General features: G+C 34.0%; 2 protein-coding genes across 3 annotated transcripts in view; both read right to left on the bottom strand.

Annotated features, from left to right (window-relative positions):
* LOC111700659 (uncharacterized) overlaps window positions 1–21,532 on the bottom strand; it is a 35,969-nt gene extending 14,437 nt beyond the window's left edge. Inside the window, exons 1-16 of one of the 2 annotated variants that reach the window (XM_023471643.1) lie at window positions 20,784–21,532; window positions 19,940–20,250; window positions 17,286–17,528; window positions 16,228–16,297; window positions 15,743–15,810; window positions 15,009–15,217; window positions 10,590–11,766; window positions 9,327–9,428; window positions 9,160–9,219; window positions 8,062–8,809; window positions 6,621–7,782; window positions 5,266–6,557; window positions 3,656–3,699; window positions 1,625–3,116; window positions 1,126–1,302; window positions 60–187 (exon numbers count right to left, since the gene is read on the bottom strand). In XM_023471643.1, coding sequence (XP_023327411.1) covers window positions 60–187; window positions 1,126–1,302; window positions 1,625–3,116; window positions 3,656–3,699; window positions 5,266–6,557; window positions 6,621–7,782; window positions 8,062–8,809; window positions 9,160–9,219; window positions 9,327–9,428; window positions 10,590–11,766; window positions 15,009–15,217; window positions 15,743–15,810; window positions 16,228–16,297; window positions 17,286–17,528; window positions 19,940–20,193 — 7,226 coding nt within the window. In that variant the 5' untranslated portion in view covers window positions 20,194–20,250; window positions 20,784–21,532. Of the gene's footprint in view, window positions 1–59; window positions 188–1,125; window positions 1,303–1,624; window positions 3,117–3,655; window positions 3,700–5,265; window positions 7,783–8,061; window positions 8,810–9,159; window positions 9,220–9,326; window positions 9,429–10,589; window positions 11,767–15,008; window positions 15,218–15,742; window positions 15,811–16,227; window positions 16,298–17,285; window positions 17,529–19,939; window positions 20,251–20,783 lie in introns of both variants that reach the window. The other variant, XM_023471642.1, reaches the window with a different exon arrangement.
* A 988-nt stretch (window positions 21,533–22,520) lies between these two features.
* Window positions 22,521–27,230, bottom strand: part of LOC111700661 (uncharacterized) — a 24,682-nt gene continuing 19,972 nt past the window's right edge. The window contains exon 10 of the mRNA XM_023471646.1: window positions 22,521–22,553. Within this exon, the coding sequence (XP_023327414.1) occupies window positions 22,521–22,553 (33 nt within the window). The remainder of the gene's footprint in view (window positions 22,554–27,230) is intronic.

Genomic DNA, 27,230 nt, shown 5'->3' with positions numbered 1-27,230 from the left:
TTTGATTTTGTTGAGAGTTTTTATAGCCTTTTTAAACACAACACTTTTTGAGAACTAACCTATGATCGCCTCTTGATATGGCATCCTCTAGTCGCAGGAGAAGATCTTGTTGTTCCTCCTGTCCTCCTCCCCCTCCTCCTTGTCCTCCTCCAACCAGGAGAGATCGAACTCTCTCCCCATCATCCGTCTAGAATAATAAAAACAATTTTACGGTGAGAACCAAAAAACAATGGATTTTTGCCTCCCTTTTCTTTAAGTTATAAAAAGTCACTGAAGATCTTTTAACTTGAAACTAAATTATTTTTTAAAAAATTGCTCTAAGATCGAAAATTTTGTGTGGATATTGTTTTAATGCTTGATCTCGATACCCAAGGTGAGCACTTTTAAATTTGAGAATCAATACTTGATCCATCAATTAAAGTTATCCATGCAGGGTATGATTTATTCAGTTAATCAAAGAGATATTTTTATCCTTAGATAAATGTGCAGTTTATAGCAGGGAAGCTATTTCTCCCTCGCTGGATATAGAAACTAACTTGAAGTGCTAGAAGTGATGACCTAGCCAATGCAAGTAGACAGAATGTTTATCGCTGAGGCTGCAATTACAATTAAGTAAAATAAAAATGGCGCAAAGACAGCGACTCGTAAATATCTTTCAAAAGCAGCGTCATAAATGGACGGGCAAAGGGATGCAAGCAAAAGAGAAACTGCGGACGCGCAGATGGAGAAAGAAGAAAAAAGATGATTGATGAACAATTGAAATTATACACTATGCCTTGTACCATTTTATTTTACAAAGATTATAAAAACATTGCTAAGATCTGCATAAGATAAAGGTCAATTTTTAATCCCAAGATGTGTAACAAAAAAGTTCTGATTTAGGAACATATTAGAAATATATTGATGGAAGCGCAAATAAAAATTACAAAATCTGATTCTTCCAAATTTGCAATTATAGTCACAAATCATGCCTCAGAATGATTTAAAAATTTCGAGTCTATATATGAATGTAGCAGTAAATATTAATAAACTGACTTTTAGGGGACGATAACTTGAGTAAACGACTAAATTGTTTACTAGATGGTAAATATCAGAACTTGTAATTTATAACTTTTTTTTTCAAACCTGTTTAAATGAATTATCTGATGAAGATTTTCTAGTTTCAGAACGCGCTTCAAGGCGTACGTCGGGGCGCGCTTCAACTCTCATAACCTCCGAGCGCGGGGCCAAATGAGCTGTATTCTCATAGGAATCCTGTCTCAGAAATACGTCATCATGAAGACGACCTTCAAAAGATTCCTCCTGGAATAGAAGAGGTGAAAATAAAATAAAATAATACAGAGGTTTAGTCGTCTTCGATAAATGAATGAATTAAAAGTTGGTAAATAAATATTGAACTTAGTTGGATATTTATAATTAATACTTGTAAATTGGTATATCTGCTTTTTTGGTATGCATTAGTTAGAAATATGTATTTTAGTATAGAGTGAAAACTGTACATATTGTACTGCAGTATGAACAATTTGCACCGTCGCGTACAATGTACATATATTTTTAACATAGATTTCCTCAAGGACATATAGCGTAGAATGCTGTTAAAACGATGCATTCGTATATTTGTTACCTTTCCTTGACTTTCATTAACATTATTCTTTTTAAAACTTTTCAGATCTTCACTTTTGTCTAGCTTTTCAAAACCTTTCAGATCTGGCTCTTTTCTATCAGAACCTTTCCGGTCTGGTTCCTTCCTTTCAGAACTTTTCAGATTTGATTCTTTTCTATCAAAACCTGTCCGGTCTGGTTCCTTCCTTTCAGAACTTTTCAGACCTGGTTCTTTTCTATCAGAACCTTTCCGGTCTGGTTCCTTCCTTTCAGAACTTTTTAGATTTGGTTCTTTTCCATCAGAATCTTTCAGATTTAGTTCTGTTCTATCAGAATTTTTCCGGTGTTGTTCCTTTTTTTCAGAATCTTTCAGATTAGGCTCTTTTTTATCATAAAATTTCAACTTTTCAGAACTAGATTCTTTTCCCAGCTTTGGATGATGTCTGCACACATCATAGGTTTCAAATATCTCCGGTAGAATAAGATTGAAAGCTAAAGGTTTGGATTTCTGATTTGTCTCAAGTAAAGAACGTGAAGTGTAGAGAACACCATCTATGATTGATTTAGGTCGCTGCTCCGGTTCCAATGGAGGCTGGAGATCGAACCAGTCCGGGCGCAAGGGCATCTCTACAGGGACATAGTTGGAGACTAGTTCAGGAACTTTTTTCGTCCTGTTTTCAGAACTTTTCATTGGCTTTTTGTCCGAGTTTTTATCATCAGTAGTCTCTGAATTTTTCTTGCTCTTATTACTAGAACGAGAACTTAAAGAAGAGTCTTTTTCCAACGTTTTTGTTTCTAATTCAGTTTTCTTATTCTTGGTCCTAATTTCTGCCTTCTTAGATTTATTTTCTTTCACCGGAATTTCAGCTTGCTCCTCCTTGATGCTCACAAAATCATAATTATCTGAGAGTTCAGATGTGTTTGATTCATCAGAAGCAAACGAGGCTTGTTTTGGTAACTGTGTTCGTCTTGCATTTTTAGCATATTTATACACGGGCTCCGAGTAGAGGTGGTCAGAGTGGTTGACCGGTACAGGGTTCGGGGGAGGAATCTTGTAATAAGGTTCCTTCTCCCTACTCCCATCCCTTGATCTACCAAGGGTGGATTTCCGAGGGGTTGGGATAGGTTCAAGGCTAGCTCTAGGAGGAACCTTCCTTGGTTTATCAATCCTAGTTGACACTGTATACTCAACAGTGTTCTTTGCAGCCCGGGGAATCCGTCTTCGATCCTTCTGAATTGGATTGTCTTGGAAATTCTCGTAGGAATAACTTAAATGCGTAGGATCCGCTTTATAGGTCTGAGAATGGGATCTTGAAGACGACCTGGATATTTTTGGAGAAGCTTGAGGGGTGAGAAAATCTGAATCTGAAGAACTGGAAGAATACACAGATTTACTCTTAGAGGGAAATGTATTGAGCGGAGTAAGGATTTCATAAAGAGGTTCGGGAGTATAATCCTGGTAGCTCCGAGGTCTACTCTGAGTTCTACCATCAGTCTGAGAGTAGGTTTTGTTCCTGAACACATTAATATAATCATAAAACAGGAACTTGAGATTTCGAACATTAAGCTGCTAAATTGGAACATTTCCTAAATGGACAGTTCAAATACAGGACATTTATAAAGTAGGACATTTAATAGAAGACATTTCATTCAAAAGGACGAATCATAGTCATAAAAAAAATCTATAGAAAATTTTTCATAAATAAAGTAAACTATAACTAAACTAAGTAAACTATAAATGTCCTATATACAGTGGTTGACGTTTATAGCAATACAATGCCGACGACTTTTCGATTTAAGTTTTGATTTCTGAGAAGCTTATTTTTCAAATTACAAGTTTACAAAAGAATCTGTTTTTATCTATTTCTCTTTGTTTCCATGTTTATATGTGATCCAATATTCAAGTTCGTGGAAATCATAATTTAAATCTAAAGTCGTCTTCTTTGTACTGATATATTTAACGCGACGACGACAGCATGTCTTTCCTTTTTCTGTGAAGTGTCTTATCTATAATTATCCACAATCTTTTTTAAAAAGGAAATTTGTATTAGACCTGAATCTGTTTGGACGAAGAGGAGAGGCCAAGGGAGTTTGATCCTACCAGGAAGGATTTCAAATTTTTGGAAAGTTCTAAAATCTAAAATTCTAAAAGATGGTTTACAAAGACGACATCAATACAGAAACGGGAGGGACTCTCTAATATTGAAAAGTTGGTTTTCTGTACTATATCCAAAAAAGAGTGGATTATGGGTATCCGATTCTAAAGTTTCCAGCTCTAGGGATATAAATGATGTCTAGATTAAAGATATTTATGTGAGATTTGAAAACATAAAATGGAGTGGATAGAAAGCTATGATGGATTAGATTATATTTAAGTATCTGAAAGTACAGGGGTTCCATGATAAACGTTTTTTAAAGCTGTATTATCATCTTTTATAGTTTTTTTAGAATGGCAAAATAAGGATTATAGAACAAAGCTTTTGCCACAAAATCAAATTTTCTAATTTTATTATCTTTGAAACAAGATGCAAACTTTTCATATTTCAAACTAATAGAATTTGTAGTTTCAAATTTTCTAATTTTATTATCTTTGCAACAAGATGCAAACTTTTCATATTTCAAACTAATAGAATTTGTAGTTTTAAATGCCAAAAATCTACAACAAATTTCTATTTTCTGAAATGAACAAATCACTTGACCTAAACTATAATTTGAGTACCCCTATATCTTTGTGACTTGATGGTTTACACCTATATTATTTGATCTAGAGCAGAGTTCATTGCTTAAAATAGTGAATGTCAGATTATAAAGTCATATATATAAGGATTAGAAAATGAGTGGATTAATTAGTTCCGAATAGATAGGAGAATTTTGGAAGAATTTAATATATTGAGATAAATGAATAGATGATACGCTGTTTTAATTTATTTTTTTATGCTTTCTCTAAAATCTCACGTATATTAAAAAACTTTAAAACGACCCCCCCCCCCCTACCCCCTGTGAAAGTAATGAATAAGAAGAAAGGCAGGGAAAGGAAGTACGTAAAAACCTTGTCTCGTAATATATAGATCTACTCCAAACCTATGATAACTAGACCGGGGGAATATAAGGTATATGAAAAAGTAGGCAAAATATAACTCTAGACATAAAGTAATCAAAAAAAGATAAGACTTTAATGATGGCCTAAAACTCATCAAATGTGAAGATCTAAAGGCTGCATGGATTTTGTCTTATGCTTTGAACATATTCTTTGAATAAAAGCAAAGAAAGAATTATAAATTAAAAGTTACAGACTACCAAGAACATCAGAAAAAACTGAATAGATTTCGTATATTCATCTCCAAAGTCAGATCCTTTAAGAAGTGCTAGGATCCGATCTGAATCTGTTTGATCTGCAAAGGACCTAGATCCAGATGCCGCATCAAAATAAAATGGATCCTAAGCACTGCAGTTTGAGGGTAACACTGTATGATGGGTTTGTTTGGTAATTTTTTTATGTGAATGTAATCTCCTTATCAGTTCAATTCAATCCTAGCATAAAATATTCTATTGTCGATTTGGCCTATTTTTATATTAATTACAAAGCCTCCCCCTAAGACTTTTTTTAAAAAACAAATAAACCTTAATTATTTCAAACATTTCATGAGGAATTAAAATCCTTTCCTTAGGTATTTGATTTACAGGAGTCGTTTCTCTAGATGGGTTCGAGGTTCTGGAGCAAGGACGGGATGAGTTGGATATCCTTGATCCAGGTCTAGAGGATACATCCTTACTCCGGGTTCGTCTTGGAGGTTTAGGAATACTTTCTTTCTTACTGGACACAAACCCAAAGTCTTTTGAAAATTTTGGTTCAATTTTGTGGGATAAACTGAGTTTTCTAGAGACATCAGGGGTGATTGCACTGTAATTAGATTCAGAGATAATACTAGTTGATCCTATTCTTGCTAGATTGCTTTCTGTATACAGTATAGGAGATCTTACATAATCTCTGCTCATCTCAAACTGTGAGTAGTCGGAATCATAATCCGATATCTTGCTTTGTCTCCAGTCGGTATTTCTAGCTAGAAAGGAGTGTCTATTCTGTCCTTGTTGTTGGAAGTAGGATGAGTAGGAGGGAGTGTTGGATCTACTCTCAGATCTATGGAGTACCGGAGAGTAGGTCAGAGATGGAGTAGTGGATCTAGATCTAGTTTCAGGGGTGTAGGTTAGAGGAGGAGAGTTATATTTAACCAAAACTGGTATTCTTGAAGCCTGCTTTTCCTGCCCAGTATTTGCTCTAGATTGATTTAATGACTGATTTTTCTCTACATCTTTGTGTTTAGGCCAGATATTTGCTGTTACTGCTTGCTGCTGAACTGGTTTGATTGACTGAGTGGATAAGGAAGGAAGATCTGGTCTTGGTGGAGCACTTTGTTGTACACAGGAAGATCTGGTAGTACACTCTGGCTGGGGTGGTCCAGCAGGTCTAGGAGGCGTGACAGGCCGTGGTGGGGAAACTGGTTTGGCATAGTGAGGTTCTGATGATCGTTTGGCAGGTAGCTTTGGTATTTTCTCTGGAGTTGATAATTTTGGAACTTCTTTGGTTGTTATTTGTTCCCATTTATCTTTTGGGACAGAGGAGGTTTTATTGCTATTGGATACAGTTGACTGTTTTTTAGGAAGAATTATATTACTTGATTCCATGATTTTGTCTGGTCCATTGAAATACTCTAGTCTGGCCTGTCTCACATGTTGCTGATCCGTTCCAGAATATTTCCTAGAAATATTAGCACTTAAGAATTCAAGCTTGGGAACACTGGTACTGTTGGTTTCAGACACTTTTTTAATGTCTAATTTTTCAGATTCCTCAGATTTTCCTGTAAATTTAGGAGCTAACCTATCATCTTCTAGATTTTTAGTTGATTGAGTATCTGAATCATTACTTATTTTCCTATTTTTGGCCTCTTCAGAAAATGGCGCAGCAATGTTTGAGAATTTGTTGACACTGGTTTCAGGTTTCTTTGAATGATTAGAAAATGATGTTTTATTGTCGTTAGTTTTTGGCATTTTGAAATCTTGCTTTGATCCCTGTATTATTTTCTGACTGTTATCTGGTTTGTTTATTTTCCTGGTCAATAGGATACTCTCTGGATCAGAGATTTTTATAGGCGCTTGGTTAAGAAAGGATCTTGGAGTCTTAGTAAAATCAAAACTTCCTTTAAATGAGGATGATCTTTTTACTCCGGGCGAGCTCTTTATACTAGACTCAGGACCTGAGTTTGTTTCAATGATCTCTAATTTCTCCATCATCACATTTTTCTCCGTGTTTTCGTCACTGTCTGGTTTAATGGCAGTTCTGGGAAGACTAGAGGTCTGCTCTGCAAGTTCAAGTTTCTCCATGTGCTGCCTTTGCTTCAGCAGATTTAACTGAGCCTGCTCTAGTAACCTTTTTTGTTCTTTGATTATCTTTGATCTGGAGTTTTGGGGAGATTCACAATCAGTCATGTCAGATTCAATTACAGTTACATAGGGTTGAACTCCAGGCTTTTGTTGATTCTGCTTTGGGGTAAGCAAAGCGGACGGTTTAGTAAGTTGTGCTTGATTTTGTGAAATTCTTTCCAAAGTTCTTTGTAGAGGATTCTCAACTTTTGCTCCCATAGATTTGGTTGAGAAGCTTTGAGTTTTGGATATATTATTAAATTCTCCAGATCGCCGCCGGGACAAGGATGGAGTTTCTTGAGCCCTTGCTTCAATGGATGAGAAAAGAACTAGTTTATCTAGAACATGACCAACCCGTGGAGGAGCTTCCTCTGCCTCCTTGTCTAGATCACATTCTCGAATAGCTGATTGTTCCTTCAACATAGATTCTTCTACTCCTGCAGCTTCCAACCTTTTCCCTCCACACGCTTCACACCAGATCTGAGCTGAGTAATTTAATAGGGTACACCGGTTACAAGACCATCCATCCGCCTTCTCAACTGCTAATGGGGGTAAATAGGAAGGGAGAGGAGGGGGAAGGTTTGATTTAGGGAGATTTTCTAGGTATCGACTGTTTCTGTTGTCGTGCACTACACCTTTATTCCTCTCTTGGTCTCGAAAGAAAGCATTTCCTTCATGGGGTGTTGATTGAGATGAACTGTTTTCACTAACTTCCGGTATCATACTGATGTTGAGAGAGTTCCGGTTTCCGTTTCCATAACCCTAAAATATCAATTCTCAATGTTGTATTCAGATTATAAGTTGCAGGTCAGCAAGTCCAACATAAAAAGGGATTGCAGACTCAGTTATATTTTCATTGATGTTTTTCAAGAACCCCTGTAAATCTTAAGCTAAAGAAAATTTTTGCTCAATTGTGTCTCAAATAATGGTTGGGATGGTATTGTTGTACATCATTTTGCTATTTTTTAATCTTGTGTCTCTTAAAATTTCACATTTCACTTTAGAATAAACAACAAAATATATTATCATTGAGAAATTTTCCTTATTTAATGCTCCCGGTTTGGATTGCCAAATGCTATTGTTAGTTGATACTGGACTGCTCTTAGTACTATGTTGCCCTGGTTTACCCTGCATTGTACTGATCCCCGCTTTTTCTACAGGAGACTCTGTCCTAGCTAAGCTGATGGAATTTGTGCTGCCTTTGGTACCCTGAGAAGAGGAATTCTGAGAGGTTACTTGGGAATGATTAATAGAAACAGTGTTTGGCTTACTCTGGGAGCTGGATGTAAAACTACTTTTGCTATTGGGTTCGGAAAAAGAGTTGATCATTGGTTGGGACCCGGAGAAAGAACTGGCCTTGGGTTGAGAGTTGGAGAGTGAACTGATCTTACTACTTTGAGATCCGGGTAATGAGGCATTTCTCTTCTGTTGAGCTGGTGAGCTCATTGCCCTTCTAGTTGATGCAAGGAAACTATTTAGGTCGGATACAACACTGTCCATATTCACAACAGTTGTGTTCATTAGTTCATCTATCTTCTCAAGCCCTTCAGATTCACAGCCAACATTTGCAATCAATATTTCTTTTTTCTTATCTCTATTTATAAACTGATTTATATCTTGACTTGGGTGTTTGGAGTTGGAGAATGATTGCTTCCGGTCAAAGTCCAGCATTCTCCTGGACATATTCTCCATGATAGTGTCAATAACTGCCTGAGGTTCAGGTTCAGCTTCGTAAAACTTATCATTGGCTTCCTTCTTTTTCTTCGCAGCATCCTCTTCGTTCTTCTTCCTAGAGAGTTAAAGATAGTAGTTTGTCAAGTTTTTTAATACCAACAAATTTACAATCCTAATTTAAAATTAATATAATTTAAGGTCCCAATGAGTTTTAATTTCTAAATCTAAGGACAAGGGCGCATACATCTTTTAGATAAAAGATTAAAATAAACTTTCTAAGATTTTAACGAAATCTGATTAAAATATTGAATAAATCTGTGAGTTTCACTTCAGTAAACACAAAACCAATAGACAGTGCTTGAATACAGTAAAATCAAAATCAATTGTCAATTGGAAGAGGGCTGCTTGAACTTAAAAGGGGGTGGGGTCCATTCTATTTCTAGTTTTTAGAAATAAAAAAGCTACCTGATAATTTCGGCTGCCTGTCTGTCTAGATCACTGATTCCAGTTAACCCAGAAATCGGCCTAAGCAAGAAATATGCAAAATTATTATCTAAATTTTCTAAAAACAAAATCCCGAAAAATGGTTCAAATATTTAAAAAAAATTTGCCTAAGATAATGATTTTATTACCTTGATGTTGGGCGGTCTGGTTTGGGGGAGCTTGTTAAGAGTTTACTGCGCAAAAATTGTTTAGGGCTACGCGGCATTTCGTTTATATTCTCACGTGACATTCTGTACACAACGGCCATCTTGGAACACATCAAATCATTATCAAAGGGTACTAATGTAAATCAAACATGCCTCTCAACAAATGCATGGGAGGTCACTTGAACTCACGGTTTCTAATTAATTAATACATGAACACTGGAGGATAAAAAAGTTTTAGTTTCTCTTTAAACAATTTGGAAATAGATCGATTTTTGGGAATGAAAGGAGCTTAACATTTACACTAACAGTAAGAGAAGGCTTAAAGACAGTTAGGAAACAGTTAGGGAAGGTTTAAAGACAGTTAGGAAACAATTAGGAAAGGTTTAAAGACAGTTAGGAAACAGTTAGGAAAGGTTTAAAGACAGATAGGAAACAGTTAGGAAATGTTCAAATACAGTTATGAAACAGTTAGGAATCAGTAAGGGAAGATTTAAAGATAGTTAGGAAACAATTCGGAAATGTTAAATACAATTATGAAACAGTTAGGTAAGGTTTAAAGACAGTTGGGAAACAGTTAGGAAAGGTTTAAAGACAGTTAGGAAACAATTAGGAAAAGTTAAATACAGTTATGAAACAGTTAGGTAAGGTTTAAAGACAGTTATGAAACAGTTAGGTAAGGTTTAAAGACAGTTAGGAAATAGTTAGGTAAGGCTTAAAGACAGTTCGAAAAGATTTACAGACAGTTAGGAAAGGTTTAAAGACAGTTAGGAATCAATAAGGGAAGGTTTAAAGACAGTTAGGAAACAATTAGCAAAGGTTTGAAGACAGTTAGGAAACAGTTAGGAAAGGTTTAAAGACAGTTAGGAAACAGTTAGGAAAGGTTTAAAGACAAGTTAGGAAATAGTTAGGAAAGGTTTAAAGACAGTTAGGAAACAGTTAGGTAAGGTTTAAAGACAGTTAGGAAACAGTTAGGAAAGGTTTAAAGACAGTTAGGAAACAGTAAGGGAAGGTTTAAAGACAGTTAGGAAACAATTAGCAAAGGTTTAAAGACAGTTAGGAAACAGTTAGGAAAGGTTTAAAGACAGTTAGGAAACAGTTAGGAAAGGTTTAAAGACAGTTAGGAAACAGTAAGGTAAGGTTTAAAGACAGTTAGGAAACATTTAGTAAAGATCTGTCAGTAGTTGAACTTGAACTAAGCTTTTATAAAATGACAGGAATTCTCAGTGTGTCCTTAAGAATGCTTTCCTTGTGAAGTAAGAGTATTTTTCTTCAAAACTCTCCTGAACTTTTATGCTTTCTCTCCCGGGTTGAATCTCCGGCAGATTCTCAGGAGATTTATCTTTCTTCTCCTTCTTCTCTTTACTCTTCTTCTCCTGTGTGTCCCGGATACTTCTCTTATACCAGGGTTTAGGTGACATCGGAGCTTTCAGTAGATTATCCTTTGCTTCCTTCTCTTCAAATGGAAGGGTAGATAGATCAGATCTACTATCACGAGAGGATCTGAGAACTCCGTCCTCTAGAACCCAGGAATCATTCTCCGGGTTCATTTTTAAGCTGGGAGAGTTTGTGTCTAACTGAGAGGAGTTCAGGGACTTAAAGGACTGTAAAGACTTGTTTCTTTGGCTGGCAGACAATTCTAGATCTGTATCAACACCATTTATGTTTAGAGTTTCCAGGGAGAATGATGTTCTGGAAGACGGGATGATTGAGAAGGGGTTGGGCGGAGGAGGAGCAGGGTTCTTCTTCCTTGATCCACGTTTACTAGATGATTGAGATCCATCACTATAGATACTGCTGGGGGATTGTCTATCAATTACTCCGGGTGGGTCAGGAGCACGACGTTTTCCAATTGCATGATATATAGGTCTCTGATCTTCACTGTACAAGGATCCCCTAGGGGAAACGAACCCGCTGGAAAGAGAAGAGGCTACGTTGATGATATCTCCGCAAGGACTACAAGACTGAAGCCGAGCTGCGGGGTCAGCTGACTTTTTTGGCAGGAAATCAGGTTTGCTAACTGATTCTTTCTCCCGCACCGGGCCTGACTTTTTAATGCCAGATTCATAAACTTTAAAATCTCCGTTCTTTAAATCTAGACTTATATTTGTAATGAATGCTTCCTTCTCCTCTGGTTTAATTGTGATCGGATAAATGAGTTGTCCTGAATATTGTCTAGGTTTAATCCTCTGTTGTAAACTGCTACTGGAGCACACAGGTGAGATCTGGCCAGAGTTGACCGCACTTTCCTCCCAGCTGGTCTGATCTGAGCCTAAGAGCTTACCCCCCCGGTTCTCTATCCTGGTAGCTCCAGGGATCCCTCGGTTCGCTTTTCTACTGGTTTCTTTGCTCCCGGAGTTAGTTTTAAGGTTCAGAAAGGCTGGATAGGACGGATTCTCCTCAACAGTAATATCGGAGTCGGATCCTAGAATATGTATCAGTTCAAGAACATTCCTAACATTAATTAGCAGCGTAAGTAAATATGCTAGACAATGTCAAGGATATTTTAGCATTTAGCCTAGTAATACTCTGTTCTCATAGTATTTCATTTGACGTAGTATACTAGGGATAGTTTAGCATTTAACTTAGTTTACTAGGGATAGTTTAGTATTTAACCTAGTATACTCTGAGCTGAAAACTTTAGAATGGTGGATATCGAAATCAAAGCTTTTTCTTAAACTCAAGATTACGTATTGCTTGTTCTTCTCTTGTTATTAATCTTAAGATTAATTAACAGATCGGGATTAAGGATATTCCATTCTAAAGTTTTCAGCTCTGCTCTTATAATATCACAGGGATAGTTTACCATTTAACCAAGTATACTCTGCTCTTAAAATATTACAGGGATAGGTTAGTATTTAACCTAGTATACTCTTCTCCTATAATATTACAGGGATAGTTTAGCATTTAACCTTGTATACTCTACTCTTAAAATATTACAGGGATAGTTTAGCATTTAACCTAGTATACTCTTCTCCTATAATATTACAGGGATAGTTTAGCATTTAACCTAGTATACTCTTATCCTATAATATTACAGGGATATTTTAGCATTTAACCTAGTATACTCTTATCCTATAATATTACAGGGATAGTTTAGTATTTAACCTAGTATACTCTTATCCTATAATATTACAGGGATAGTTTAGTATTTAACCTAGTATACTCTTCTCTTATAATATTACAGGGATAATTTAGTATTTAACCTAGTATACTCTTCTCTTATAATATTACAGGGATAATTTAGTATTTAACCTAGTATACTCTTCTCTTATAATATTACAGGGATAGTTTAGCATTTAACCTAGTATACTCTTCTCCTATAATATTACAGGGATAGTTTAGCATTTAACTTAGTATACTCTTATCCTATAATATTACAGGGATAGTTTAGTATTTAACTTAGTATACTCTTCTCTTATAATATTACAGGGATAGTTTAGTATTTAACCTTGTATACTCTTATCCTATAATATTACAGGGATAGTTCAGTATTTAACCTAGTATACTCTTCTCCTATAATATTACAGGGATAGTTTAGCATTTAACCAAGTATACTCTACTCTTAAAATATTACAGGGATAGTTTAGTATTTAACTTAGTATACTCTTCTCCTATAATATTACAGGGATAGTTTAGTATTTAACCTAGTATACTCTTATCCTATAATATTACAGGGATAGTTTAGCATTTAACCTAGTATACTCTTATCCAATAATATTACAGGGATAGTTTAGCATTAAACCTAGAAATACTCAGTTCTTACAGTTTTAAAGGAGTTGTGTATGTTTGCAACAAAATCGGATTTTCTCATTTCTTTATCTTTGCAATCCAATGTTGCAAACCTTTGATATTTTAAACTATGAATTCTGTTAAATCAAATAATTTTAGTTTAAAATATCAAAGTTATACAATATGAGATTGCAAAGATTAACGGATTACTAAAAATGAGTTTCCTTGGCAATGGCTCAATTCCTTTGATCCTGTTTATTTCTAAAAATCTATTTCAGTGTGTATGCATAAATGATAGATTTAAGAAACTTGATTAACATATGCCACCCCCCCCCCCTTCCTTGCATACAAATCTGTCAGCATTAGCCCCCAATCCTTCATTCTGATATCTTAACCCTTCAACACCTCCACATTCCCCATATTCCCCCCACCCCCACATTCAAATATCCCAAACCCTTATTGCCAATAAAAATGTAATCCCTCTTTCCAGTTCTTAATTAGACCTCTCTCCTCTATATATAGACTTTTATTTTTGAAAATGCACCAGTTTAATCAGAAAAATCTGCGAAAATTTGAGAAATGGCGACTTTTAGAATTCTTATACTAAAATTGTTAATACTAAACACTAGTAAATTAATTATATATATATGTGTGTAAAATCTTTATCCCCCTTTTTCCAACATTTGTAATATTTCACTAATACATAAAATTTTGCTTTTATTTTACGTTTTTAAACTCATAACAGAGGGATTTGAATTTAAATTTAATTCAATCTCATAGATAAATTCGCAACCTTTGATATTTCAAACTTAGATTATTTGATCCAACGGAATTTATAGTTTCAAATATTGAAGGTTTGCGAAATCGGGTTCGAAGATATAGGGATTAGAACAGCAGAGTTTGAGGCAAAGACTCAATTCCTTTGCCTTAAACAACTCATTTAAAAGTTCAATTAACAATTCACAAAAGTACGTATCCTTTAATCCTAATCTGAAAAATTACTAGTTTTATAATTTGTCGAAATTTTTTCCAGGGAGATTCAATTTACCCTTTTTATTACAAGTCATAGCTAAAAAATCACAACATCTAATCCAAGATTGTTTTAAAAATTTGTTTTTGTACGATCTGTTCATTAATCAATTCATTCACCCTTCCGCCCCCCTCATCATCAGGTCTTACATAGGGGAATTTTGTGAACACTGATTTGAATATACAAGGTTAGTAAGTACAGGGGAGGGGGAAATGATTAAAATTCCTCTTGTGCACAATTATTTAAAATTCAACTTTAAATCCTGACTTTATAAAGGATTGGCTAGTGTATTGCTTTACTTTGTAGAATGTAAAATTTATCAAATTCAATTTATTCATTGAAGGAATTTATTTTTTGTCAGAAACTTAAATTTTCTAATCCATATATATTTGCAACCTGCTAGTGTAAACCTTTAATATTTCAAACTAAGATTATTTTTATTCATAGTTTAAAACTTGTTGGCATAGTCTCAATTATTTTATAAGTTTTACATATATTATTATTAATGCCAAAAGTTGAATGACAATGGAAAATAACTTGCCTACGCTCTGGTCTGCAATATACATTACGAGTCTTAAAAATCTAGCCATGTGTTAACAAGAATTCAGTAATAAGGTTTTTAACATAAAAAATCCTAAATGCTCATACAAAAAACTGCAAGAACTCTCTATTTTCTTAATTTAATTTTTTAAGGCACCCTTGAACATTTTTAGATGGCCAAATATTTTTTTATTTTTCTATCACGTCCTAAAAACCAAATGAATTGAGTCTTTGCCGCAAACTCTCATCTTATGATCTTTGCAACCCTATGCATGTATACCTTTGATTTTTAAAAGTATGAATTTTTTTAGATCAAAAGTGCACATTTGAAATATCAAAGGTTTGCACCAACGAGCTGTAAATACCTGAGTCAATATTCTTGAGCGGAGTCTGATCTAAGTCCAACCCAGAGCCAGGTTTAGGATTGAACTGACCGAAGGGAAGATGGTTGGATAGGTTTATATCCTCCTCCTCCGGCGGAGGGGGAGAATCACTGGGATAAAGATGGTATTTAGTCCGGAGTGTAAGTTCTTGATCTTTTTCCTTCGTCTGCTCAACCTGGTTCAGTCGGGCTCTAAACATTATAAATATTATAAAATAAAAAATAAAAGTTACAAAAAAACAGACCCCATGCATTTTGGAAAGTTGATGTGACCTACAACTTTTGTCTTACACGCTATGAGAGGAAACAACTGTGTGTCATAAATCTGTGATTACATCGCTTAACTCTGCTAAACCCTAGACGCAGGATACCTCGATGTTTTCAGGAATGGACAACATTCTCTGATTTAAGAAGCTAGAGATGAAAGAAAGGATGAAAAGTCAGATGAAAGGGATGAAAATTTGGATGATGGGATGAAAAATTGAATGATGGAGTGAAAAGTTGGATGATGGGATGAAAATTTGAATGATGGGATGACAAGTTAGATGATGGGATGACAAGTTGAGTGATGGGTTAAAAAGTTGGATGATTGGATGAAAAGTTGGATGATTGGATGAAAAATTGGATGATGGGATGACAAGTTGAATGATGGGATGAAAAGTTTGATAATTGGATGAACATTTGGATTTTACACGAAAAAAGAGTGGATGAAATAACCTGTAAGTATCTGGTCCACAATTAATACTGATTGCAATCTTTTTCTTTGGTTCAATATATCGTCCAACCTAAAAACAAAAAACGTATTTTCATGCAAAAATAAAATTCTGTTTGCCTCGCTTTAAAACAATATTTGCTTCTGCTTAAGGAAAAATTCGTTAGTACAGGTTACCTACAAATGATGAGACTGTAAAGACGATTCGAAAATTATGACGATCCCAAGGTTAAATTAAATACATATTCTGCTTTGAATATAGTTTTTTATAATGGCTAACTTAATGATTTGGCAAAGAAAGAAACAAGTTTAAAACAGAGGAAATCATGAATAAAAGGAAACAGTATAAATTTGACAGTGTAAAATTGTACATGTGCACTGTAATATTTAAACATTGTAAACTCACGCAGTGCAGTGTAAGTGTAAGTTATGTGTATAGTGTACATTGTATATTGTACAGTGTATAGTGTACAGTGTAGAGTAAACTGACCTTATAGTGCTGAACAGGTACAAAAGCAAAACTGCTGCTGGCACTTCCAGTACTCCAGATACTTTCTAGACTATACGCATACCAACCATTCAATCAATAAATCAATCAATCAATCAATTGGCCATTCAATCAATAAATCAATCAACCAATCCATCAATCAACCGTGCAACCAATAAATCAATTAACCTTCGGCCTTCCAGTACTCCAGACACCCTCTAGACTAGAAGCATAAATCAATAAATCAAACAACCAAACAATCAAACAAAAATCAATTAACATGACCAAAGAAAAAAATATTTTCCCTACTCCCTACTCCCTACTCCCTACTCCCTACTTCCTACTCCCTACTCCCTACTCTCTACTCCCTACTCCCTACTCCCTACTCCCTACTCCCTACTCCCTACTCCCTACTCCCTACTCCCTACTCCCTACTCCCTACTCCCTACTCCCTACTCCCTACTCCCTATGTTTACATGACTGCAACGCTTTAAAACGTGATAAACATTCATAAACACAAATAATACAATAATAAACATTAACAAACAGATTTTAATTTCAGCTCACTCAGATTGAAGATCAAGAAACCAAAGCTAAGTGTTCAAAAAGAACTGTCTTAGTAATTCCTTATTAAAAACTACCAAGAGAGTAGAGATATCGTTGATAAAAGAATTCTAAATGTTATAAAATCCTTGAAAGTGGCTCATAATAATGCATGCATGCAAGAAATAAAATCTACATTTATCCAGTTTAAGATGCAGTGATAACGAGAAAACTGTAAAAAAGAAAGACGACATGAAATCAATAATTAAGTCCAATTGATGTTGTTGCAAAAATCACTTATTAAGTGGGTTTGGTCTGTTTACATTGCACAATTTCTGTGTTTTATGATGATTGGACTATATCATAACTTGAGTCTAAAGTCAACTTCCTATTCCAGAGTTTTCAAGTTCTCACAGTAAGAAAAGATATGATTTCTCTCTTATATATCACTAAACCTTAATAATTTCTTAACTAGAGTTATTTTAAAAGATAAAAGAATGAAATGCTTGTATACGTTCCTGAGAGATCTAGGTTTAGGTTTAGAACTGCTGAAGAGCTGGTTTCGTCTCTCCAGGGGCGGAGAAAGGTCTGACTCCCTGCTCCGTCCATACTCCTCCTCCTCCTCCTCCTCCTCCTCCATCCTCTCCTTCTTGAACCACTTGAAGAAGTTTCCTACCTTGTTCTTGTTTTTCTTCTTCCAGGAGGAGTCCGTCTCGGAATCCTCCTGCGATAAACCCCGACTTCGCAGAGCAAACTTTCGCCTTTTTTATTTATTCCTTCAGGTTTAAAATCAAAATATCAACAACTAAAAATCTTTTTTATGATAATGATTATAATTTCGATGTACCGCAACTTTTTCAAAGATCAAAACAGAAATCTTCATTTTATACTAGTTCTTATAAAAAGTTCTTTTTAGGCGACTATACATACCTTTCCTACCCATTTTCGTAACCTTCGTTTACTACATAAATTAATCAGTGTTCTCAATTTTAAATCTATGTTTTAAAATCAATTGCTGTCAGTATCAATTATGAATGAGATATTAGTGTTGATAACTTTAAAAACTGATTATTTTCAATTGAGGGTTTTCGACTTCCGCAAATTCTACTGGAGAAAACAACAATGAAAAACTTTTCAAGCTAGAACTACGACAATATATTCTAAACTTTTAAAATTCGGTGATGGTGATGGACCAAACCTCTGTAGAGTAAAAAAGTAAGTGTTAGTTCCACATTTATTGAAAAAATATTTCGGTCTGGGTTGACCCTCGTCAGTTCTAACGATATAATAAACATCAAAATCGATAAAAAAAAATTAAAAAATGTAAAAAATCACAAGAAGATAAACAAACAGAAAAGATTATATTCAAAATAAAAATTTGGGCTGTCAAATGGACATAAGGGCACCGAACTCAGATTATGAGATGGAAAAAAGATAATTTGCAAATATTCACTTAAAAAAAATGTTTTAAAACAATTATTATTCCTTGAGATTGTTCTTCACAAAGATTAAAAACAAGCTGTGTAGATGTTTGAGTATAGAGTGGGGGTGGGAGGGGGGGTCGATCTAATTAACGAACTTTTGCATAAGTCTGAGGGGTGGGGAGCAGATAAAGCATTTAGGTGTACCGTTGTAAGTTGGACATTGCTATCAATACATGAAATTAAGCATACAGTCCCTTTCACAAAGGAAAAAACTGTCAATATCAAAAGTTTTATTGTTTAACCGTTTAACTGAGGTCTAAGTTATCCGCCTTAAATCTCCGTGCTAGAAAGCCTGCAGAAAGCATTATGCTTGAAATACCTTAAATGTGTGCACTTCAACAAAGGTCAAAGAATAAGGCAGGTTCAACGAAACAATAAGAAAAAAGGTATTGAGCTTTTTACGCAAACTAAAATTTTCTAATTACTAAATCTTTGCAACCTGAGGTGTAAACATTTGATATTTCAATCTTAGATCATTTTATTTAGCAGAATTTATACTTTAAAATATCTAAAGTCTACGACATTGGGCATGGGTTACAAAGATATAGGTACAGGGTTGCCAACAAGGGATAAAGGTTTAATACCGACCTAAAACTCTTCTATTTATTAGTCTTTTATAAGTGTACTAAATAAATTTCTTGAGCAAACAAGACGTTAACAACTTTTGATTCACACCCAGATGTCTGATGAATGAGATATCTATAAATTTCTATGTCAAAATTGATTATTTTCAATTCTAGTTTTCTGTTAAAGATAGAGGTTGATGGGTTTGTAAATCAGACGTGGCACTTTTTATGAAAACCTCATATCTTACATCTATAATTCTCAATTCGATTTGTCTAATGTCTCCATTCGAAATTTGTTTGGCCTCAACAATCCGAAAAAATATTAAAAATAAAGGAAAAATGCATATTTCAAAACTGATAAGATATGATAGAAGCTAGTTCCGACTTCAGGATTGAACATTCTTTAATCAGAAAATATTTTTAGATTTCTACAGAAACTCTCCAGACAGCCATAGATTAGATAGCTATAGTCATGCCAGATAAACATATACACACATATATATGGAAGGGAAAATTAGAAAAATTTCAGAAAAATAAAAAATAAATTTGGTTTGCTTTCAAACCTTTTTTGGGCCCTTGGACACTTTAAATTTTAATATTATTTGATAGTTTTGTCTTAAAAACATCAAATTATAGCGGAACTGAACGACAAACTTTTTATCTGTTTTGTTTTTATGCATCAATCTCTTAATTTACAAAAAGAAAAATCTGCTTTAAAATATTTTAGAATTTGAATTTAAAGTTTCAGTGTTTAATGATATTGATCTGTTGATTGTCGGGTATATTTTGATAGTCAAGATAAAAAATATTAATGATTTTAAATAAAATATTATGATGTTTCATAACATGGAATAAATAAAGTTATATACATATATCTGTAATTTGTATTTGTTAGTGTTCCAAAAACTTCTGGATAATTTAAATACTTTTATTTTGAATCACTTGTTATGGTCTGTACTGTACTGTACTGTACTGTACTGGTCTGTACTGTACTGTACTGTACTGTACTGTACTGTACTGTACTGTACTGAAATTTTTATGAAAATTGTAAGAAGAAACTGTACAAAAGTTGTAAAAACCATATTTTTAAGAAAATCTGAAGATGTTTGAACGAATAAATTCCTGAGTGATCCAAGATTCGGTGTTTTTCGTCCCAGCTCCGGGGTCATTGGCAGCTCGTCGGCAGCTTTTTTATCTACAAGATCACTTTTCTCTTTTTCAGAATCACTTTTTCCTCCGCCATATTCACTTTTCAATCTTTCAAACTGAGTTTTAATGTCCATAAGTTCGTGTTTTGTTCCGCCGAAACTTTTACTTTTTTGAACCGAATACATGACCGCTGACGGAGTGGTTCGCGTTGTATATTCACAGCTCATACTGGGGACATTTTAGAAAATATTGATGTTTTCATGATCAGATTTCACCGGGATCCTCTGAAGAGACATTTATAGTTTTTCTCTCAAAATACGTTTTTTAACATCATACCCCACCTTCCCACCATGATTTCTCCAAAACTAACCTTAAATCAACACATTTCTTTTAATAAATCAAAAATAATACAGAAAATTTAAACAAATGATTTTTTAAAATCTTTAAATCCTCATTTTAAGTATTTTAAAAAAATTCATCTTTTTTAAATTTAAAATTTAAAATTTAAAATAAAAAATCTCTGGAGAAACTTGCATAGAATTAAAAGATTTGATTATGAAATGTAGATAAATGTACATATATAACATTTTTCTGAGAATATCAAACTATAATTTTAAGATTGTTCATATGTAATCTATTATTTTTAGAAATTATAAACGGAAAACTTTTCATGATAATCTATTCGAATATAAAGTTCAAGAACTTAGAAGTGACTTGACACAATTGCGTTTTATTACAGTTCCTTGTTTTGCACAAAGCTTGCTTCAAACAAAGGATCCCTTAACTTAGCGCATATACTAGATGAATGCATCTGAACCTAGATTTATATTTCCGATTCAATTTCCATTCTTGAGTTTTATCCGTTCTTGATCCGATCCTATTCCATCCAGGATCTCTCATCCGCGTTTATCTCTCCCATTGTATCCTGATCAGCTGTTGTATCCAGAACAACTGTTGTATCCTGATCCGCTGTTGTATTCAGATTTATCAGCTGTTGTATCCTGATCAGTTATTGTATCCTGATCAGTTATTGTATCCTGATTAGCTGTTGTATCCTGATTTATCAGTTGTTATATCTTGAATAGCTGTTATATCCTGATGATTAAATGTTGTATCCTAATCAGCTGATCCTGATCAGTGCAGATCAGATGTAAGTTTGATATATAAAATCTCTTTTTGTCGATCTAGGTCTCGAGTCCTTCTCTTTAGATTCATTTATAGATGTTAATATTGAGTCTGTATTAGCTATATTTATACTGTTGTTTCACATGTTTTAACAGCACTGGGAGAAGAGTAAAAATTAAACGGGTTTCGGGAGACTTTTGTTATAAGAATCCATGAAACTTAAAACAATAATTTCGCGGATTTTTCAAATTTTAAAACGGAATTTAACTTTGTGCATGTTTAACTATTGCATTTGATTAACAATCTCTATCACTGACTGAACTAAATTTTACCCATTTTGTTTACAAATTACACGTCTCTAATTCCCAGGCATCGGCCTGTCTCGCTTTAAAGCAGTGGCTTGACTCCGAGTCCGACTAAAGCACTGATTTGACTCCGAGTGTAGAGCTGGACCTGAGCCAGAGATAACTCCGGCCTGCGCAACCTGATTCACCTCTACAACTAGTCATGGTAAACTTTGACAGTTTTCTTAACATATTTTTACTTTTACAGTTTAGAGGTTTTTTTTGTCGACGTTTAATGAGAGAGAAACGTTTTTAATTTAGCAAATTTTCTGAAATCTGGCCCCCACAGAGAGTTCATTTTATTTGAAAGGAGAAAACTCTCTCGGTTTTCTGCAGGAATTTATCTAGCGACCAAACAAGAATGAAATGCTATACTTTTTATTTAGATTAAACTTAAAAGATTATAAAATCTTTTCCAGGTTTAATAAAATATGGATCTAAAACGGAAATTATATTTATAAATGTACAATTATATTTTGTAATTTGTAGTATGATATATGTGAAAAAACTGTAAAACTTAAAAATTAATAATTTGTTCATCGCTTTTGCATAAATTGTTTCAACTCTTTCTACACCCTTTTCAACGTTAACTGCATGTTTTTTTCCCAACCCTTAAAACCTTTTAAGAATGTGAAAGCTACCGTCGTTAAACAAATGAACATTTCATTCATTCTTGATCATTGAAAGCTTTTAAGGGTACCGTTCTTAATCGGACATGCCACTAGATTAACAATGTACATTAAAATTACTGATCATATGGCTACAGCGCTCGGCCCCATAACCTAATCTAGCTTTTTAACCCAAATCAAAGACATCTATTATTTTTTGCATGATTTTTTGATAATGCACACTTAGATTTTCAAAAGTTGAATGCACCCCGTTCTCTAGCATAGTTTAAAGCAGCGTGTTTCTTATAGTGTTGTATTAGCTGTTGAGGAACATGTGGTTTAATTCTAAAATATCCTGCTTTTTGTTCTTTTTTAGCTCAGGGCAGGAGCCTTTATACACAGTGAAGATGAGGGGGGGGGATGGTGGGGGAGGTGATGAATATACATAATTTTAAAGACTTTGTTCTGATGATTTTTTCAGAGCTGAACTTTTTTGTAAACTCTAATTTTCTAATCCCAATTTCTTCCAAATTTCACTATTCGATCTAGCAGATTCATAATCTTAAAAATCTGTAACATCCGGTTACACAAATATTAGGAATTAAAGTATATAAAATTAGAGTTTGGTTTTATATAAACAATCTACTTCTTCTTGTTTTCTGAAAGAACTTGAAATATGTTTAAAACATTCAAACTTAAATTCAATATGTTAGAAATTTAAAATATCGATTCTCTTTTCATAAAAATATAAATCTAGTTTGATAATGATTTTTAAAACAGTAGAATATAAAAAGAATTCTGACTTTAACGTTTTAAGGCAGAAAATGCAAAGAATGTTTTTGTACACTCTTGTCTGTTCTTGCAAATCTAGAAAAATATTTGCAAAGGATTTCAAGAGTATTTAAGGGCAGCTTAAATTGCACCCCGCGACAGACAGGTTTCCCGACGATCTTGCACCCTCGTATGTAAAGCAATCCGACTAAAACAGTTTTGACGGCAACAGTTTTTACAATTTTTTTTAAATGAGTAAAAAGCATTTTTCTAAAATTAAGATTTAATCTTCTCTGTATGGAACCGGGGATATCGATGTAATTTGAAGATTTTCATGTTATGATGCACAACGGTACCCTTATCTGAGAAACTAGGAGTAAGATATCGTCGTTATTTAAAGTATTAAATGACAATTTCCTCCGTTGACTCGCAGGGGCCAATTGTGTAAAAAAATCACAATTCTAATTTGTCACTTTTCAGAAAGAAAAACAAAAATATATCTTCTTGACTTTAGCGCGGTCGAAATTTCTTAAAAATTAATTGTTATAACAGTACAAAATTAGTTTATTGTGAATTAGTTAAGTCCAGTCTTCGACATCTTTTCCGTTGTAGGTCTTCATTTTATACGATCTGGAATTTTGATAAATATTTAAATTTAATGAAATTTGATAATATTTGAAATTATATTTTTGTAACTAACCAAGGTTAAAAATGTATTTAGCATTTAGGGGATAATCAAGTGTAATTCAGTTTACTCAGCTATTAATTATGCAACCTGCATTTCATATCTTTATTTATACTTATTACCCCCCCCCCCCAATTTTATCTGAATACATACTAAGCCTGTACGTTGTACAATGGATCATATTATTTTTATACATTTAATTGTAGCTTCTTTTTTTATATCATTTTATTCTTAAAATTAGTAAAGCCTTTCTATGTCATTTACTTTTTTGTTTGTTGACAATTTACCCATTTTTCTTCTAATTTCATTTGATTTAACATCACCTCTTTTTGTCTTTCCTTATTTTGTCTTTCCTTCTTTTCTCCTTATACCTCCTTTTTCTTCTTTCCTTAGGTGTATTTTCTTTTCTCCGCCCATTTCATTTTTATTTGATTTATCTCTTCTACATTTTCACCGTTATCTTCCACATTAAGAAGATCGATTCGTGCTATTTGTCAGTACATGTCGTCTTACTTTAAACCATATTTTTTGTCACGTCTACATCTTCAAGCTTTATTGATTTTTATTCATATACTATATTATCATCTGTGGCACTTATTTCATATATTTAATAAAACTAGGTTTATCTGAAGCTTGTTGAATTGGTTTGAATGAAAATATAAAAATAAAACTAAATAAATCCTTGAGAACTTGTAAATGTCTATGTTTGATTTCTATTTCCTTTGTGTTGAGCTGGGTTTGCTTTAGCTCAACTCTGACAGTAGTAGAAAGGAAAACTGTAGAAACTATAATATTATAATGTCAAAAGATTAAAATCCCAGATTTTATAGATAGAATGGGAAATGCAAGAGTAGATGTTGCTCCAAAATTTAAATTATAATATCCATCTGGAAGTTCTCCAACCTACACAGTACAAATAGCATAAGGTTTTTTTAAAACTGGTATCACGAAATTAGGCAATACACTTTCATTGCAGGGTTTAAATGACGTACATTATTGATACAAACATAACAGACGTGAAACCCGTGTATGCTACACATTTCTAAAATCAAAACATGTTATTTTTCTACACTACCGAGTTATCCACAACGAATAAGACTTTATTGACGACCGGGAAATCTTTAAATAATATCGAACTGAAGGCAAATTTGGTCGTTTGTTTTACATAAAAGCTTTTGATGTGTACTTTTATATTAAAAGATTTGGCATAGGAATGAAGGTTCAAAATGGCGGGAAATCAAAAATGTAATAAAAACTGTTCAATTAATTTCCTATATTTTTATCTCTGAAGTTCTCTTTCTTTGTGGGTTCATGAATGTCTCTAGGTGTATTAATGTTAATTCAACATTTATGGAAGACGACATTTTAACTGTTCTCCCATCTCTAGGGTTGGCTGCTTATACTTACCATATCTGGCGGAATTATTTGACTGATTTTTCTTCCCCACTCCTTTCTTATCTCCGCCTGTTCACGCCCATCCAGGTTCCTGCCCCCCTCCCACCTTCCAAATGGTAGGCGTGGCTCCCTCCGCCCTTGCCAGATTGGCCCGCCCCCATCCGACCAATCACCTCTAAAAATTACAAACTATGAAAAACAAGCTAATCACAAATACAAATTTTATTGAGAATGTACGGAATATCTCAAAATTAATTCACTTTAATCTAATATACATATATGAGATTTAAAACTTTGTCATGTCCTGAAAGCGAGATGGAAAAAATGCACCAACATTTAAAAATCGAATTATTTAAAGTTTCTTCATCACAAATTGGAGTATATTAAAAACCCTGATACTGCACGAAGAAATAGGTTAACCTCTAGAGTTACGCTAATTTCTTAGAAAACAATTATGGTGATTATCCAGTACCCTCTACACGATTAACAAAACGCAAACTGAAAAAAAAACAGTAGTTGTCGTGTATATCAATATTATAACGACGACTTTCTATTTCAATTTTGATTTTTACCAAGTTTTCAAACTGCAGAAATACAAACATTTGAACAAAGAGAAGTTGTCAATTGTTAACTTCACAATTAATATAATCGCTGATCACTTTATCATCCCGGAGCTAGGTCGGAGTTTTTAGATTAATAATCCAATCAGAAACATACATGTGTTGGTCCACGGAAGAAGTCTATTTCTCGGAATCTGTAATTTACAGATTAAGCATAATTTTATCGCTTCAAATGAAAGTTACCGCTTTGAAAATTAAGTTGTTGAAGACAACTTTCTCATATCATAAAAAATGTTCCGAATTCTGTTTAAATATCTGGAATATTCAATTCAAAGTATACATTTATTTACCTATCCTGACAGTCCAGAGTCTCGAAGAAATGGTTTTGGTAGGTTGGTAGTTGATGGTTATTATGTACAGTTGGTAGATCATGACTACTATGCATGGCCGGATGCTGATGACTGGCATGTACGGTGGGTAGTTGATGATGTCCATGTACAGATGGTGCATGTACAGGTTGATGGTTCGTATTCATGTACAGGGGAGTTCTATCTGATCTACTGCTAGATCTACTAGTACTACGCATATCTCTATCCTGTCCTAAACAAAACAAAGACAAATATTTATAATTTATTAATTTTATTTAATATTATGGTTTTTTTTGAGAACTATATTTTTTCCTTGCTTTACCAAATCATTTAGCAAAAGACTTTATATAAAGAAGACAAAATTCAAAGTTTAAGGCTTTACATTAAACTTAAACTTCAAGTGAACCTCTAATATAGATAAAAGGTTTATCTGATTAAGTATGAATTACATATTAATGTTTATAATTTTGAATAATTATTATTTTCAACTGTGGTTTTTCAGCGAAAAACGACAACATCTTCCACACTATTGATCATACAAAATGTGTAAGGGTACCGTTGTGAATCGGGCATTTATATCCTTGCATTTAAAAAAAGTTTTAGAAAAATGAATCTTACTTGCTAGTATTGAGAAGAACTCTTCCTCCTTGATGATCTCGGATACAGGGATAAACCTGCCGTGGTTCTGGTGACAGGAGAATAGACGTCGAGATTTATAGGTTCCATTACAGGTTCCTAGAATCTGGGGTTCATCCTAGACAAGGTTTATAGGTTCCATTACAGGTTCTTTAAATCTGGGGTTTATCCTAGACAAGGTTTATAGATTCCATTACAGGTTCCTAGAATCTAAGGTTCATCCTATGACAAGGTTTATAGGTTCCATTATAACAAACTCATAACAACATTTTTCTCACAATTATTTATTGGAACTCACAAATCTGAAGGTTGAATTGTATTGAAAAACAGATCAAATTAAATTGAATTTTGATTATATATGACTATCAACCAACCCCGGAGATTATCAACCGTCCCTGGAGAATATTAACTGACCCCGGAGATTATCAACCCACCCGGAGATTTTTAAAAACCCTGAAGATTATCAACCGACCCTGGAGAATATTATCTAACCCGGAGATTATAAACCAACCTCGCAGACCATTAAGATTAACCGTCCCTGAGATTATGAACCGACCGTGAAGATTATTAACCGTACCGGAGATTATTAACCGACTGTGAAGATTATTATCCGACCCCGGAGATTATGAACTGATTGTGAAGATTATTATCCGACCCCGGAGATTATGAACCGACCGTGAAGATTATTAACCGTACTGGAGATTATGAACCGACCGTGAAGATTATTATCCGACCCCAAAGATTATGAACCGACTGTCCAGTAAGGAGAGAT

This window comes from Eurytemora carolleeae, unplaced genomic scaffold (assembly GCF_000591075.1).
Source record: "Eurytemora carolleeae unplaced genomic scaffold, Eaff_2.0 scaffold406, whole genome shotgun sequence".
Lineage (NCBI taxonomy): Eukaryota > Metazoa > Arthropoda > Copepoda > Calanoida > Temoridae > Eurytemora > Eurytemora carolleeae.
The sequence above is the reverse complement of the archived record's forward strand: the minus strand, read 5'-3'. Positions and strand labels throughout refer to the sequence as shown.